Genomic DNA, 17,058 nt, shown 5'->3' on the forward strand with positions numbered 1-17,058 from the left:
CTCATTTTTAATTGAATTATTTATTTTTTGTTGTATGAGTTCTTTATATATTTTGAATATTAACTCCTATTTGGAGATGTTGTTTGCAAATATCTTCTTCTGTCAATTGCCTTTTTGTTTTGTTGTTGTTTTCTTTTGCTGTACAGAAGCTTTTTAGTTTTATATAGTCCCATTGATTTATTTTTGCTTTTAATTCCCTTGCCTTTAAGGTAAAAAAAAAATGGATATCCTAAGTTATGAGGAAAGGAAAAAGAGATACTAGGTTGACAATTAGCAGTATCTGGTCCTCATAATTGTGCTGCAAACTGTGAAGTTCAGTTTGTCAGTTTCCTGGTTACCTACTTTTGGATACATCAGTCCTGAGAGGACTCTTTTGGGAACTGAAATGTCACTCTAAGTCATCAGAGAATCAGTGTTCTGTGCCTTACTTCAGGGTGCCCTAGAAGGAGATAGCTAGAGTGAAGTGATGTGGGGTGGGGTGAAGTTCACTGTTTTAGCACAGATGTGGGATACAGTTTGGGGATCCAATGGATATATCTGGATGATCTCTGAACTCTACATTTTTTCTATCTATATTTTAAGGATAATCTAAGAAGAAATTATTTTGTATATTATATCAATAAAACTTAAATGTAATTGAAGGACATTTTAATAGAATCAGACATTATTTAAGAAAATATTTACCAGCTTGGAGTTGGCAGACACATTTTTATTGGCCATAAGGATTTTTTTATGTGAATCTGTACAGTACTGAAGTTTGAACAACCTATTTCATGGCTTTGAGCGAGGGCCTTTGAAGAGGAACCCACTTGCCCATTGGTAGCTTGCTATGAGCAGTTTCCTTGGAGGTGAAGCTGAGACAGTCAGCCCTGGTGCTATGGAGTCTAGGACTTCACAAAATGCTAAGTCAACAGGCATCTTAAGAATGGTGCTGATGGGAACAGGCATTTGGGAAGCTGCTACCTTTTTTAGAGAGCTTCTGGGGACATCTTAAGAAAAGATCACCTGGCTGGCGTAGCTCAGTGGATTGAGTGCGGGCTGGGAACCAAAGTGTCCCAGGTTCGATTCCCAGACAGGGTACATGCCTGGGTTGCAGGCCAGAACCCCCAGCAACCGTACATTGATGTCTCTCTCTCTCTCTCTCTCTCTCTCTCTCCCTCCCTTCCCTCTCTAAAAATAAATAAATAAAATCTTAAAAAAAAAAAAAGAAAAGATCAAATTCAAATAAGCTAGATCAGTTTGTAGACTTAATATATATTTACTGGTTGGCTATATTTTATATTTTTTCTGTTATTCTTACAAGTCAGACCTTGAGAGTATTTCAGTAACTCTACTTGCTTAATAAGATGAAAGATCTTATAAAAATTACTGAAGACATTGTTTCTCATAGTTTATTCTGTGTTGTAATAAGCTAGATTTTATTTCTAGTATTGCAAAAAGCAGGAAACTTAACCAACTAATATAAAACAGTGCCTACTGAATGACTGAATGAACTAACAAATGAATGCGTTAATTTACAGAGAACATTCTCTCTTATGTTCCTTTTTCTTTTCTATAAATGGGATAATAAGAATATTCTTTTGTTAACAGCTCCATTGAGATATCATATACCATACAAATTACCCTGATTAAATTGTACAGTCCATTGGTTTTTATTATATTCACAAAGTTGTACAACCATCACCAAAGTCAATTTTAAAACATTTTCATCACATCAAACAAGAAACCCTAGCCCTGGCTGGCGTAGCTCAGTGGAGTGAGCATGTGCTGTGAACCAAAGTGTCGCAGGTTCGATTCCCAGTCAGGGTACATGCCTAGGTTGCAGGCCATGACCCCCAACAACCGCACATTGATGTTTCTCTCTCTCTCTCTCCCTCCCTTCTCTAAATAAATAAATAAATAAATAAATAAATAAATAAATAAAATATTTTAAGAAAAAGAAACCCTCATACCCTTTAGCACTTACCCTCCTGTACCCCACCTTCTCCAGCTCCAGGCAACAATAATCTACTTTCTATCTCTATAAATTTGCTTATTTTGGACAGTTCTTACAAATTGAATCATATAATATGTTATCTTTTGTGTCGGGCTTCTTTTACTTAATATAGTGTTTCATTGTTCTAAGTACGTCATTCATCAGTGTTATACCTTTTATCAGTATTTCATTTTATTGCCAAGTAATCCATTGTGTGGATATATACCACATAATGTTTATCTTTTTATCAGTTGATGTACATTTGGTTTCTATTTTTTGGCTACTGTAAGTAATGTTACTATCAACATTCATGTATAAGTTTTTATGTGGACTTATGTTTTCATTTATCTTGGGTATCTACCTAGGAGTGGAATTTCTGGGTCATATGGTAACTCTATGTTTAACCTTCTGAGGAATGGCCAGATTACTTTCCAACATGGCTATACCATTTTATGTTTCTACCAGCCATGTATGAGGTTCCAGTTTCTCCACATCCTTACCAACCTATTTGCCTTTTTGACTATAAGCATCCTAGTGGATATGAAGTAGCTATCTATTTACATTTCCCTCATAGCTAATGATGTTGATTAATAATCTTTTCATGTGCTTATTGGCCATTTGTATATCTTCAGTAGAGAATATCTTTTGGGTATTTTTAAATTGAGTTGTATTTTTATTATTGAGTTGTAAAGGTTCTTTATGTATTCTACATACAAGTCCCTTATTAGATATGTATGTCACTTGCAAATATTTTCTTTCATTCTCTGAGTTGTCTTCTCACTTTCTTGATGGTATACTTTGAAGCACAAAACTTTTTAATTCTGTTGATGTTTAGTTTATCTATTTTTTCTTTTGTTACTGATGCCTTTGGTGTCATATCTACAAAACCATTGCCAAATCAGAGGTCATGAAGATTTATCCCTATTTTTCTCTAAGAATTTTATACTTTTAGGGCTTACATTGAGATTTTGTTCCATTTTGCATTAATTTTTGTATATGGTGTGAGTTAGGAATTCAACTTCATTAGTTTGTACTTGGATACCTGTTGTTCTAGCACTATAACTTGAAAAGTCTTATCTTTCCCTGTTGAGAATTGTTAAAAAATCAATTAACTATAAGTCTGTAAATGTTTGTTTCTGGTCTCTTCTGTTTCATTGATCTATATGTCTCTTTTTATGCCACTACAACACTGTCTTGATTACTGTCTTGATTCCTGCTTTTTAGTAAGTTTTGAAATAGGGAAGTGTGAGTGCTCTAATTTTGCTCTTTTACAAGATTGGTTTGACTATTCTGAAGCTTGCATTTTTATATGAATTTTAGGGTTGGCTTGTCAATTTTTACAAAGAAGCCAGTTGGAGTTTTGATAGGGATTGCACTGAATTATAGGTCAGTCTGAGGAGTACTGTCAAAAACAACATTGTCTTCCAGTCCATTAACATGTGATATCTTTTGACGCTAAAATCCTCAACAAAATACTGCCAAACCACATCCAAAAATACATTAAAAAGATCATACACCATGACCAAGTGGGATTTATTCCAGGGATGCAAGGATGGTTCAGTATTCACAAGTCAGTAAATGTAATACATCACATAAACAAAAGTAAAGACAAAAACCACATGATCATATCAATTGTTACAGAAAAAGCATTTGATAAGGTACAGCACCCATTCATGATAAAAACACTCGGCAAAGTGGGAATAGAGGGAGCATTCCTCAACATAATAAAGGCCATATATGAGAGACCTTCAGCCAACATCATACTCAATGGGCAAAAATTAAAATCTTTTCCACTAAGATCAGGAACAAGACAAGGCTGTCCACTTTCACCACTTCTATTCAATATAGTACTGGAAGTTTTAGCCACAGCAATCAGACAAGAAAAAGAAATAAAAGGCATCCAAATCGGAAAGGAGGAAACAAAACTGTCACTGTTTGCAGATGACATGATAGTATACGTAGAAAATCCTATAGACTCTACCAAAAAACTGCTTGACCTAATGAATGAATTTGGCAAAACAGCGGGATACAAAGTCAATATCCAGAAATCAAAGGCATTTCTGTACACCAGCAATGAAACAGCAGAAACAGAGATCAAGGAAAAAATTCCATTTGAAATAGCAAAAAGAAAAATAAAATATCTAGGAATAAACCTAACCAAAGAGGTAAAAGACCTGTATTCAGAAAACTACACAACACTGAAGAAAGAAATCAAGGAAGACACAAACAAATGGAAACATATACCGTGTTCATGGATTGGAAGAATTAATATCATCAAAATGTCCATACTACCCAAAGCAATTTACACATTCAATGCAATACCTATTCAAGTACCAATGGCTTATTTCACAGACATAGAACAAACACTTCAAAAATTTATATGGAATTATAAACGACCCCGAATAGCTGCTGCAATTTTGAGAAAGAAGAGTAAAGTAGGAAGGATCACAATACCCGACACTAAACTATACTACAAGGCCACTGTAATTAAAACAGCATGGTACTGGCATAAAAACAGGCACATAGACCAATGGAACAGAACAGAGAGCCCAGAAATAAGCCCAAGTATCTATGGTCAATTAATATTTGACAAAGGAGGCAGCAACATTAAATGGAATAAAAATAGCCTCTTCAACAAATGGTGTTGGGAGAACTGGACAGCCATGTGCAAAAAAATGAAACTTGAGCACCAACGTACACCATATAGAAAAATAAATTCAAGGTGGATAAAAGACTTAAATATAAAACGTGACACCATTAAAGTCCTAGAGGAGAATGTAGGTAGGAAAATCTCAGATATTTCACGAAGAAACTTTTTTACTGACGTGTCCCCTAGAGCAAGGGTCATAAAGGAAAGAATAAACAAATGGGACCTCATCAAAATTAAAAGCTTTTGCACAGCTAAAGAAAACAGTATCAAAATAAAAAAAGAACCAACTGTATGGGAAAACATATTTGCCAATGATACCTCAGACAAGGGTTCAATCTCCAAAATATATAAAGAACTTACACGACTGCACTCTAATAAGACAAGGAAGCCAATTAAAAAATGGGCAAAGGACTTGAACAGACACTTCTCCAAGGAGGACATACAGAAAATCCAAAGACACATGAAATGATGTTCAGTATCGCTAGCTATCAGAGAGATGCAAATTAAAACCACAATGAGATACCACTTCACACCAGACAGAATGGCCATCATAAACAAAGCAACAAACAACAAATGTTGGAGAGGTTGTGGAGAAAAGGGGACCCTATTGCACTGCTGGTGGGACTGCAGACTGGTACAACCACTATGGAAAGCAGCATGGAACTTCTTCAGAAAACTAAAAATGGATCTGCCTTTTGACCTAGCAATTCCACTGCTGGGACTCTATCCTAAGAATACTAAAACACCAATTCAAAAGAACCTATGCATCCCAATGTTCATAGCAACATAATTTACAATAGCTAGATGCTGGAAGCAACCAAGATGCCCATCAGTAAACGAATGGATCAAAAAACTATGGTGCATTTACACAATGGAATTCTATGCAGCAGAAAGAAAGAAGGAGCTCCCACCCTGTGCAACAGCATGGATGGAGCTGGAAAACATTATGCTTAGCGAAACAAGCCAGTCAGTGAAAGACAAATACCATATGATCTCACCTTTAACAGGAACCTAAATAACAAAACAAAGAAACAAGCAAAATATAACCAAAGACACTGAAATAGAGGACAGGCTGACGGTGACCGGAGGGGAGAGAAGAGGGAATTTAAGGGGACAGTGGGAAGGGTTCACAGGAACAACTTAAAGGACACATGGTCATAAACTAAGGGGAGGGTGGTAATGGGAGGGAAGTGGGGGAGGGTGGGGAGGGGGTACTGGATTGGGAGTAAAAAGGAGAAAACTGTATTTGAACAATGATTAAAATTAAAAAAAAAATAACATGATATCCTTCCATTTATTTAAATCTTCCCTAATTTCTTTCAACAATGTTTTTAAAATTTTTTTAGAGTACAAGTCTTACACTTTTGTTAAATTTATCTCTAAGTATTTTGTTCTTTTTAACACTATTGTAAATAAAATTGGTTCCTTTCTTTTTCAGATTGTTCATTACAATTGTATTGAAATACAATTGATTTTTGTATATTGATCTTCTGTCTTACAATCTTGCCTAAGTTGTTTATAAGTTCTAATGATTTTTGGTGGATGCCTTAAGATTTTCAATATTGCAATCATGTCTTCTATTAATAGAGATAGTTTTACTTCTTCCTTTTCAATCTACAAGTCTTTCATTTTATTTACGTGCTAAATTGCTTTGGTTAGAGCTTCCAATACAGTGCTGAATGGAAGTGGTGAGAAGAGACATCCTCGTTTTGTTATTGATCTTGGGGAAGGCATTCATTATTAATGAAACATTAAATCTGTTGTTAGCCGTAGGGTTTTTTTTATATATGCCCTTTATCATGTTGAGGAGTTTCCTTCTATTTTTAGTTTATTGAGTGCTTTTATCATGAAAGTTTGTTGAATTTTTTCATTTTTTCTGTATCTATTGAAATGATAAATGTTTTCCCCTTGTATTGATACCTAGTGTATTATTACATTAATTGAATTTTAGATGTTAAACTAGCCTTGCATTTCTAGAATGAACCCCATTTAGTCACAGTATATCAACAGTGCTGCTGAATTCAACTTTTTATTGAAAATTCTTACATTTATAATCGTAGAGATGTTAACAGTTTTCTTGTGATGTCTGGCTTTGGTATCAGAAAAATAATAGCCGCATAGACTTAGTTGGTAATATTCCCTCCTCTCTACTTTTGGAAGAGTTTGTGAAAAATTGATATTGATTCTTCAATATCAGCTGGTAGAATTAACAGTGAATTCACCAGTGAAGCCATCTGGGTTTGGGCTTTTGTTTGTGGGACAATTTTTATATTGCTAATTCAAGCTTTAGATCCTCTTCAGATAGTTTCGGTAAGTTTGTGTTTCTTGTATAATTTTCTATTCAATCTTAGGTGTCTGTAGTTTTGTTATATAATTATTCATAATGTTCCCTTATGATCCTTTTATTTCTGGCAGTAAGGTTGGGAGTAATGGGCCCAATAAAAATGTTTTCAGCAAAAGGTGAATTATTGTATAAAACCTACAAATATGTATATTTAACCAGATCATATTGTGATGTATAAATTCTAGTATATTGTATTTTTAAAGTAGGCACTTATTGCCTTTTGGTTCTAACTGCTTTTCTACAATATACAAAGAAATATACAGTAGCACTAAGGATTTCCAAAGAAATTAGCTTTCCTGGAATCAAGAATATTTTTGTGAGAGGTGCCTAGGTAAAGTGTTGGAGTAGAAATAAAATGTGAATTAGCAAAGAGAATACTGAATGGCAGGAATAGGAGGATCAGGTCTGGTAGGATGCTGGGCAAGGGATGATGCAATAGAGAATTGTTAGCAATAGTAGATGTGAGCAAGAAATGTTTCAGAAGATATGAATACTTAAATTAGGCAATAAAATTCATACAAATTAAGAAAGTTTGATGTTTTAATGTCACAGGGAATCATTTTGCCTTATTTTTGCATTTAAAAGTATTCTTATTTGAAATGTAATACGCATATAGAAAAATCCATATATCATAAGGGTGCATCTTAATGTAAATTCATCACTTGAACTCACCCGTATAAGTAGCATCCAAATAAAGAAATAGAACATTGTCTACAGCCATACCACCCTGAATGCTCCTGATCTTGCCTGATCTTGGAAGAAACAGAACATCATCAACAGTACAAGAGTCTCTCCTATCCCCTTTTATTACTACATCTCCCTTACCACTACCATGAAATGTATCAATATTATTTATCTAATAGTTTGATCCTTTTCACACTGGCTTTTTTTAAGTGCTAGTTACACAGATAACTGAGTCCAGTTTTCATCTTTTATCTTCTGGGAAATATCTAAGGGATAGGAGCAAAAGTTGGGTTATTCATAAACCACATGATTGCGGGTTGACTATTTACATTTGTTCTTTAAATAGAATTTGGGTTAAATACTTTGCATAGACTTTCAAACTGAGCTTAGGATGGGAAAAGATTATTCTGTAGGAAATTGAATTTCTATTTTAAGGTAAAAAGAAAGATAACAAGTGCTTTTTAGAACACAACCATATTACAAAATTCTGACTATTTTCACATTACATTTATTTATTAGGTTATGATGTGTTCCATGTATGGCATATGCAAAGTAAAGAATATAGACCTTAAATTCAAAATCATTGTAACAGCTTATAAGGAACTTCCTCATGCTGTTCAGGAGGTAAGTAATCTTCTATGGTAGGAAGTTTTGGGATATATCCATATCTGTAATATGGGTACTTCAGTTATTAGTTAGATCATATAGTCTAACCTAATATAAATTCACATATTAATTCTTTACTTTTATATTATTGGTTAATTATTTGTAACTAAATGGAATTGGAAAATTAATGTTTTTAATACACAAATTTATATTATAGAGTGAATAAGGAATACTATACCCCTGCAATAACCCAAGCCTAAGAAAGACTTTTCAGATTATTTTTTTCCTGTATGATATATGCTTTTTACTGTTAAAAAGTATCATGAACTATTACAAAAGAAAATCTAAACATAAACTCCCCAATATATTTAACAAGTATTTTTATTATTCTTCCTCAGACATTCAAACGGGTTTTGATCAGAGAAGAGGAATATGATTCTATTATAGTATTCTATAACTCAGTCTTTATGCAGAGACTGAAAACAAATATTTTGCAGTATGCTTCCACCAGGGTATGTTAAAAGTATCCTTTGTTTGGAAAAATCTAATTATAAAACAATGGATTTCACTAAGACATTAAATAAATAATCTGCCTCTGCTTTTGCTCTAGCCCCCTACTTTGTCACCAATACCTCACATTCCTCGAAGCCCCTACAAGTTTTCCAGTTCACCTTTACGGATTCCTGGAGGAAACATCTATATATCACCCCTGAAGAATCCATACAAGATTTCAGACGGTCTGCCAACACCAACAAAAATGACTCCAAGATCAAGGTTTGTGTTTTATCTTTAATGAAGTGCTAAGAAATAAGAGGGGATTATTTTCATTCAAGCATAAAATTATAAAGTTTTCTTCATTTAAAATAAGATCTATTCTGGCATCCCTAATTGGCTTATTTATATTAAGTGACATGATAAGAATTTGTGAGAAAGAAAGTGATGCAGACATGGGCCCACAGTGTCTGCATCATTATGAATGAAATGAGACATTCACACAAACTACTGAGTCCAGTGGAGGAAAATGGACAGCATGGCTTTTTTCTCAAGGGGAGCAAAATCCTTGGCCCTCGCTGTGACCGGCCTTTATTGGGTTTCTCAGCACATTACATGATGGTCCTCATTTGCTATGCACAGGTTTGCTTTAGGTGGTTACCTTTTATAAAAAACAAAGGAGCCAATGCCACTAATCACATCACAGAAGAGGGATATTTGCAAATGAAAAGGCAAAAGTGGTCGAACCAGTTACACTCATCCTTGGAAGGTTTAGCATGGATTTTAGGAAGTTACTTTGCAGTAAATGTCCTCAATTCAGGGTGAGGGAGTTTTTTAGCAAGAGCAAGACTCAAAGTGGCCTAGGCCCATTGCAGGCCTGATTCCCCACAAGAGAACCTATCCGTGGGCATGGGTCCTGTGCATCTCCCAGTGGGATCTGGGCCCATGCCACACAGAATGGTCTCCTACAGGAAAGATCATTTGTTTACTTAGATAGGTTTGCAAATTTAGTCATCAACTTTCCTGGATGCTGAGGTCTATTCTTTTTTTAACAGTCTGAGAACCAGTTGGTAATAGGTTTCAAATCATATTTTTGTTAGCCAGGCTACTAAACAAAGAGATTACTTTTGGTTAATAATTTTTATTCTATAGTTTATTGAATGTCTTGTAAGCTCTCCTGTGGAATTGTTCTTCTTGCTGTTATAAATTATAGATGGCTGATTAAATGTAGATGAGTAAATTAAATCTTTAGAAGTTCATCCCTAATTTCCTGTGGCTTCCTTATATCAGCATGGGCAGTTCTTTGTGTCCACCTCAGAAAGGTGCTATGGATCAAGGACATAATGATTATGAAGCAATTTTAAATGCTAAGATGAAAGACTCTGGTCCTGGCTGGTGTGGCTGTATGGACTGAGCACTGACCTGTGAACTGAAAGGTGGCTGGTTGATTCCCAGTCAGGGCCCATGACTGGATTGCAGGCCATTCACCAAATGGGTGCATGTGAGAGGCAACTGATAGATGTATCTCTCACACATGATTGTTTCTCTCTCTCTTTCTCTCTCTTTCTTCTTCCTTTCCCCCTCTCTAAAAATAAATAAAGTCTTAAAAAAAAAGAAAGATTCTGTGCAACTACAAATCATTATATTATATTCCATGTCCAACCACAACTGCTTTCTGGCTTTGAAGTGCCATGGGCTATTTGAAACTGACTATCATATAAAGTGGGAGGCAGATTAGCAAGAATAGTTAATGTAATCACATCTCAGAAATTGTCAGCCCATACAGTTGTATTTGGCAAGAAAAACAAACAAGGAGAGGGAATATATTAACCCCTTAGAAAATATTAATATTTGTGTGGTGTGCTTACTCATGATACAACTTCAAACTCCACAGGAAAAGATAAAATAAAAAATAATTGGCAAACGATTTAAATGCTCTTGTGTCTAGTCATACCATCCTTTGTTTATTTTTTGAGTATCTATGTACTGAAATCTACAACTTACATTATAAGCTAAGATGCCATACCATGTCTATTTAACTTATTCAGTCCCACATTTCAATATGAAATTGTATCCCAGAGTAATTTTTAATGATGATATTTAATCTATATTGTGCTGATAATAATGGCTATTTGCTGATCCTAGTGAAATCACTTGTGTGTTGGGGGGGGCCTTTATTAGCAGAAAAGTCACATGAAATTCCTGATAAATCATTGATCAAGCATTAAGGCAGCATCTTTTTTTAGCAGTTGATTTTTTATTGCATTTTTTCCATTACCACCTATCCCCCTTATACTCTCTTCCACCTCCACTCACCCACACTGTAATCACCACACTGTTGTCCATGCTCATGAGTCCTTTTTCTTTTTTGCTTGATCCCTCCCACCCCTTCCTCCCACCAGAGAGGTCAGCCTACTCTCTCTGAGTCTGTCTCTATTTTGCTTATTAGTTCAGTTTGTTCACTAGATTGTTAACACTCTGCTTATCTAGCATATTTAGGTATTCTGGTTAGTCAAATATGTAGAGATTGATAGCCACTTATCAAGGAATTGGAGGACAATAAAATCTGTATATGTATTAGTTATATGTGTATATCATCAAATCTTTGTTTTGTCAGCTAGTGCTCTTCTTTAGCTTTATTATCAAAAAACATGTATTATATAGTTCAAATAAGGCCAAACAGACTAACAGAGATTCCTGATTCTAGGATATATGATAAATAGCCTTTATTCTATATATCAATATAGATCCTAATTAGAATTGATTATTGCTTAGTATCATGAATTTTAATGAGAAAATGTGAAATTGTAATTGATACCCATTGGTTTATGAAGAATTAAGTAGGAATAAACTTAAAATTTACTCTCTTCAAATGTGGACAATGGCAAAATATGCTCTTGCAGACATAAAGTTTTTGCTTTAAAAATCTAAGAGACCAGCTCAGTGTATGACTAGACTAGTACTGTTAGATTAAGCCTTTAATGACTATGATTTATCAGTGGTTCTAAGGGTAGATGAAACCCTTGATTTGGTATTTCTGATAATTCACAATGCTGAGTGCATCTTCATCTCTGCAAAGTTGTGTATGATTTTTATTACTAATTTGTATTTTTTCTTGACAGAATTTTAGTATCCATTGGTGAATCATTTGGGGTGAGTATTTTCTTTCTGTGAAATACAGTGGCATGCACTGTAACTATGAAAAGAAATTGAAGATTTCTATAATTTGAATTTACAAGTGCTGTTATTTAAATACTCATCTAAGCAGGTTGCATAGAATTTAGAAAATATACATATCAGAGTCAAAGTCAAATGTTTTATGTAGTGTATATATATGTGTGTACATACATTCATGTATATACATAAACGTATATAGTTTCAAAAGAATGTTTAGAAAACAGGTTTGAAATTCACTAATTATGCGTGTGGTTTGAAATAAGATACCATATCCAAATGTCACCAGCCAGTACCTATCTACTGGTCATCTTCTACACATATACATGCTTTTGCTTGTCCTTCTGTCAGACCTGTAGGATATTCTTTCTCTGGTAAATTGATTAGGACTTGGTTACATGAGACTCTCATAAATGGCAGGTATGTGGTGTTATTTATTCTAGAAGGATCCAAGTAAAAGCTTAGCTTTGAAAGTTATTCTAGGCTGGCAACCTGCTACTCTAGTTGACCTTCCACTAACATCACTAATTCAGCAGTCCTGTATTGAGTGTACATTACTCTTAATGTTCACCACCACATCTCTCTTGCCTTTAATAGTTATTTATTGCTGCATAACATCAGTACAAATTTAGTGACTTAAAACAAATGCTTTTTTATCTCAGTTTTCTGTGGTTTCAGTAATTCAGGCCTGGCTTAGTTGAGTCCAGGGCCTGTCCCCACAAGGCTACCATCAACCTGTCAGCTGGGACTGCAGTTATCTCAAGGCTCAAATGGAAAAGGGTTTCTTGCAAATTCATTTGTATGGCTACCAGCTGATCCTTGATGGCTATCTGCCCAAGCCATCAGTACCTTGCCACTTGAGGTTCTCCATAAAGCTACTCACTACTTATACCATAGTAGCTTGCTTCCCCCAGAGTAGGAACTTCAAGAGAGGAAGGGAAGGAAAGGAAATAATGAGCAAGATGGAAGTCACAGTCTTTTGGTCACTAATATTGGAAGTGACATTCCAAGACAAACCTACATTCAAGGAGAGAAGAATAACACAAGGGTGTAAACCCTAGGAGCTGGGGATTAGTAAGAGCCATTCTAGAGTCTGTCATACTTCCCCAAGTAAAATAACTAGAGAAAGATAAAAGTTTGTGTACTAAAAGACCAGGTGTTAAGACATGTTACAAACCATACAGTGCTGTGACATGTAGCTCAGGGTAAGCTGCAGCTGTCAGGCTACACAAAGGAGCTCACATGCATAAGTGTGGTTGGATCTGGAGATGTATAGATAGAATAGGTGTGTCATACTTGCCTGCTTGCCATAACCTTTAAAAGAACTGAGAATATGTTATTATATATACTTCCATATTTTAAAGCTGATAACTAAAAATCATCATAAATTTAATGAGTGCACAGGATTTAGTTTCTGTCACATAAATGTGCTCTAAATATATTTTCCATCAAAACCTGTCTTAGCATTTATTTTTTTGGAAAATAAACAAAGCTATTCCTCACTGTCAAATCAATCAGTCAAATCAGATTTTTCTTTTTTTTTTTCCACTATTTTTTCCTTGTTACTGAATTTACTAGAGTGACATTCCTTAACAAAATTATACAGGTTTCAGGTGCACAATTCCACAACATATCATATGTACACTATATTGTGTTTCACCACCCCAAGTCAAGTCTCCTTCCATCACCATTCAGATTTAATTTTTATCAGAAAGGCTGGTCTCATTTTTTAGTTCAAATGAATATGTTCATTTACATCCCTGAGATAATCACTTCACTCTGGTTCTAAATAGCTAAGAAATAGAATTTTTCTACATGTTTCTCCTCTGGATAAAATAAGGTATTGTCTTTCCTTTGGTATTTCTTAACAAAACATTCTTTGCTGTGACAGGATTCTCCTTTAGGAGATTAGCTCTCAAACCACCTCCAATAATAGTGGATGAACTCAAATTCTTAAGTCTTTTTGATATTTTATTTTTTATTTTTAAAACTTTATGAATTAGCAGTATTTCAACAAATACTGTTATCAATGATGGTTTAAAATATATAAACTATATAACTTGTCAACATAGTATCTCAAAAGTGAGATTATTCTTCACTGGAAACTTCATCTCATTAAATTCTTGTTTCCTCTGGTTATGTTTGCCCTCAAGAAAAAAAAATCTGACAGAAACAGTGGTCCAGAAAGCTGTTTCAACTTTTATATGCTTCTGAGAAAGAGGTAGCCAGAGTTTGGTGTGTGGGTGTGTTCTGAAACTGAGGAACTAGGACTTTCAGAATAGTAGTCAGCATTGTTGGTGGAAACCCCTCATGGAAAGAGACAGGAAGACTTAAAAATTTGAGTGGGTTTTTAATTGGGTAAATTGTTACTCTTATTTTGAGGCTTTTCATTTGTCTTACTTGATGCAGTAAGTCAGAAAATTAAAATGTAGATATTACCTCTGCATGATTTTTTACATACTTCAAACTATAATTGAGTTGGTAACTACCAAATGCTTGTATTTAAAAATTAAATACAGAATTCTGTAATTCATAGACTTCTGAGAAGTTCCAGAAAATAAATCAGATGGTGTGTAACAGTGACCGTGTGCTCAAAAGAAGTGCAGAAGGAAGCAACCCTCCTAAACCACTAAAAAAACTGCGCTTTGATATTGAAGGATCAGATGAAGCGGATGGAAGGTAGGAACAGTTTCAGAATGTTTCTTAGTAGATGAACTGGTAATCTGGAGAACTCAGAGTACCAGCTCTGCTTTTGACTTCCACCAACCCCTTTCATTGCCAGTTTTATTTAGAAATTGTTAGGATTGCCCAAAATAATAGTTTTGTCTGCATCTAAGAGTTAAAAGCACCAAAATATAGGATGTTTAAAACCTGATCATTTTTACAAAATATTGATAAAATTTTGTTGCTTTTGATTAACATTAGATTTTAAAGTACTTACTCTTGAGAAATATCAGCTATTGTGTTTTATAAGATCACTGAAAAACTATGTAGGATCATAAATTTGTGACATTTATTTTAGATGGTTTGTTTATAAACCTTTGAAATTAAAAGTTACTAAAATAAGAGTATAAAATAAGTCATATAAAACACTATAGTTATTGGGAATTTGAGTTTTCCATTTATACATAGACATATGAAATACTTTGTATTTTTTCATCTGCAGTAAACGTCTCCCAGGGGAATCCAAATTTCAACAGAAACTGGCAGAAATGAGTAAGTACTTACCATTTCACCTTATGTAAATGAAATTGTTTATATTGCAAAAGAACTTTTCACATTAGAAAAGAATAAATACATATAATTCCTTCTATTAGTGGACTTGCTCATGCATTTCAAGTATAATTTAATCAAGAATGCACTATTTACATGCACAAACATTTGTAGTTTAAATGTATCATGCAAAGTGAGGGTCATCTTGACCCTTTCTGAAATCTTTTGCGAAGGAACACTTAGAAGTAAAACCACTTATTCAGCATTAATGGCTATGGTTAGAAGCAGAGCTCTACTGATGAACTCAAGTGTTGGGTATAAGGAAGGTCTTACCAACTTAGCATATACAAACATCATAACCCTTATTTAAAGAATAGTCTTCTATTCTGCTATTATTGAACTTTACTAACTTGCAAGATTTCAGACCTAATTTAAAACAAAAGTTCTCCATTACTGGAAATCAGAATTTTAATAAAAACCACCACTGATAATTTTCCAAGTTATACAGTGACATAAATTTAGAATGTTAAAGCAAATGGAATTCCAAGTTACTCTTAACACTATAAAAGAATAGCCCAGGTATAGTAGATGGAAAGTGCATCAACAAAAAATAAACATGTGCTCACTGCTACTACAAGGTTGTCTTAGAGATAGAGGTAGTTATGACAGTGGGTGTGACATTTCATGATAGTGTGGTGTAAGATCCATTACCAGGAAAAAGAGCTGGGACTTGGAAAGGAGACAAACATAAATGAGTTAAGTATTAAAACTATGATTCCTACATTATAGGACATATCAATAAGAACAATACCAATTAAAGTGTGACCTTTGAAAATGGGGCTTTCATTCAACATCTCTGTAGATACTAACTTTGAAATATAAAGAATTTAAAAACATGCTTTTGATTTTTTAAACCATTGTTCTATGTGCATTAGTTTGAAAATTTCAATTAAAACTATACCAAAAGTTTAAATTTTTTGGTTATAAATGAATCTTGTTGGATTTTATTTTGACTAAATACTCCTATTTTAACTTTTAGATAATTGAGGCTTTTCCATCCCTGTACATGAAGATAGAAATGAAGCTTATGATCAAAATCGGGTTTTGAAAACACATGGAAGCATTATGGAGCCTGTAGATATAAACTATTAAAGGAGCAGAAAGCTATAAAAACATGCATATTTTCTTAGAGAAGAGTTCAATTGCTGTAGTGAGTACATTTTCTGAGGACACACTTAGCTAGCTATAATGGTGAATTCCCTCTGCCCAACTGAAATGCAGGGATTTGTGTAGCTAAAAAATTGGGGAGAAGCAGCAGGAGTTTTAACTGGTGAAGCTAAGGAATTCTCTAGGCTCCTCTTCAGCTTCCTCAAAGAACCACATTCAAAAATGATCATCAAATAATGCTAGATTACTCAGAGAGGAAGGGCCACAGGGAGAGACTTGCAATTGCTGTTTTCTTTCTTTTCCAAGTGTAAATAGTCTTTGTATTTCTTTATGAAGAGCTCCACCACTAAAATCAAGTTAGAATTTTAAAATAATGTAAAAGAAATGTCCTGACATCTTTCAAGGGGTAGGTGTTTAGGGGGCTGGGAGAAAAGAGGGAAGAGATTAAGCAAAAAATAAAAAATAAATAAACCCTCAAAGACACAAACAACTGTGAGGGAAAGGAGGGTTAAATGATGATGGAAGGAGATTTGACTTTGCAGTGGTGAACACATAATACAATATACAAGTGATGTGTTGTGGAATTGTTCACCTTAAGCCTGTAAGTGGTCTGTCCATAAGGTATCCAGCCACGTGCTATGAAAAATAGAGACATTTTTTAAAGAAGACATAGGATACAAGCACTGTACATAGGACAATGACTCCTCAGTTCCTTCAAAGTAGGCACCTTGGGACCTTACATAGTTCTCCCAG

At 34.4% G+C, this 17,058-nt stretch overlaps 1 protein-coding gene across 1 annotated transcript in view; it reads left to right on the forward strand.

Annotated features, from left to right (window-relative positions):
• RB1 (RB transcriptional corepressor 1) overlaps nt 1-17,058 on the forward strand; it is a 295,974-nt gene that overhangs the window by 275,708 nt on the left and 3,208 nt on the right. The window contains 6 exon segments of the mRNA XM_036011346.1: nt 8,173-8,277; nt 8,658-8,771; nt 8,870-9,033; nt 11,874-11,904; nt 14,462-14,604; nt 15,092-15,141. Coding sequence (XP_035867239.1) covers nt 8,173-8,277; nt 8,658-8,771; nt 8,870-9,033; nt 11,874-11,904; nt 14,462-14,604; nt 15,092-15,141 — 607 coding nt within the window.

The sequence above is a fragment of the Phyllostomus discolor genome, chromosome 11 (assembly GCF_004126475.2).
Source record: "Phyllostomus discolor isolate MPI-MPIP mPhyDis1 chromosome 11, mPhyDis1.pri.v3, whole genome shotgun sequence".
Classification (NCBI taxonomy): domain Eukaryota; kingdom Metazoa; phylum Chordata; class Mammalia; order Chiroptera; family Phyllostomidae; genus Phyllostomus; species Phyllostomus discolor.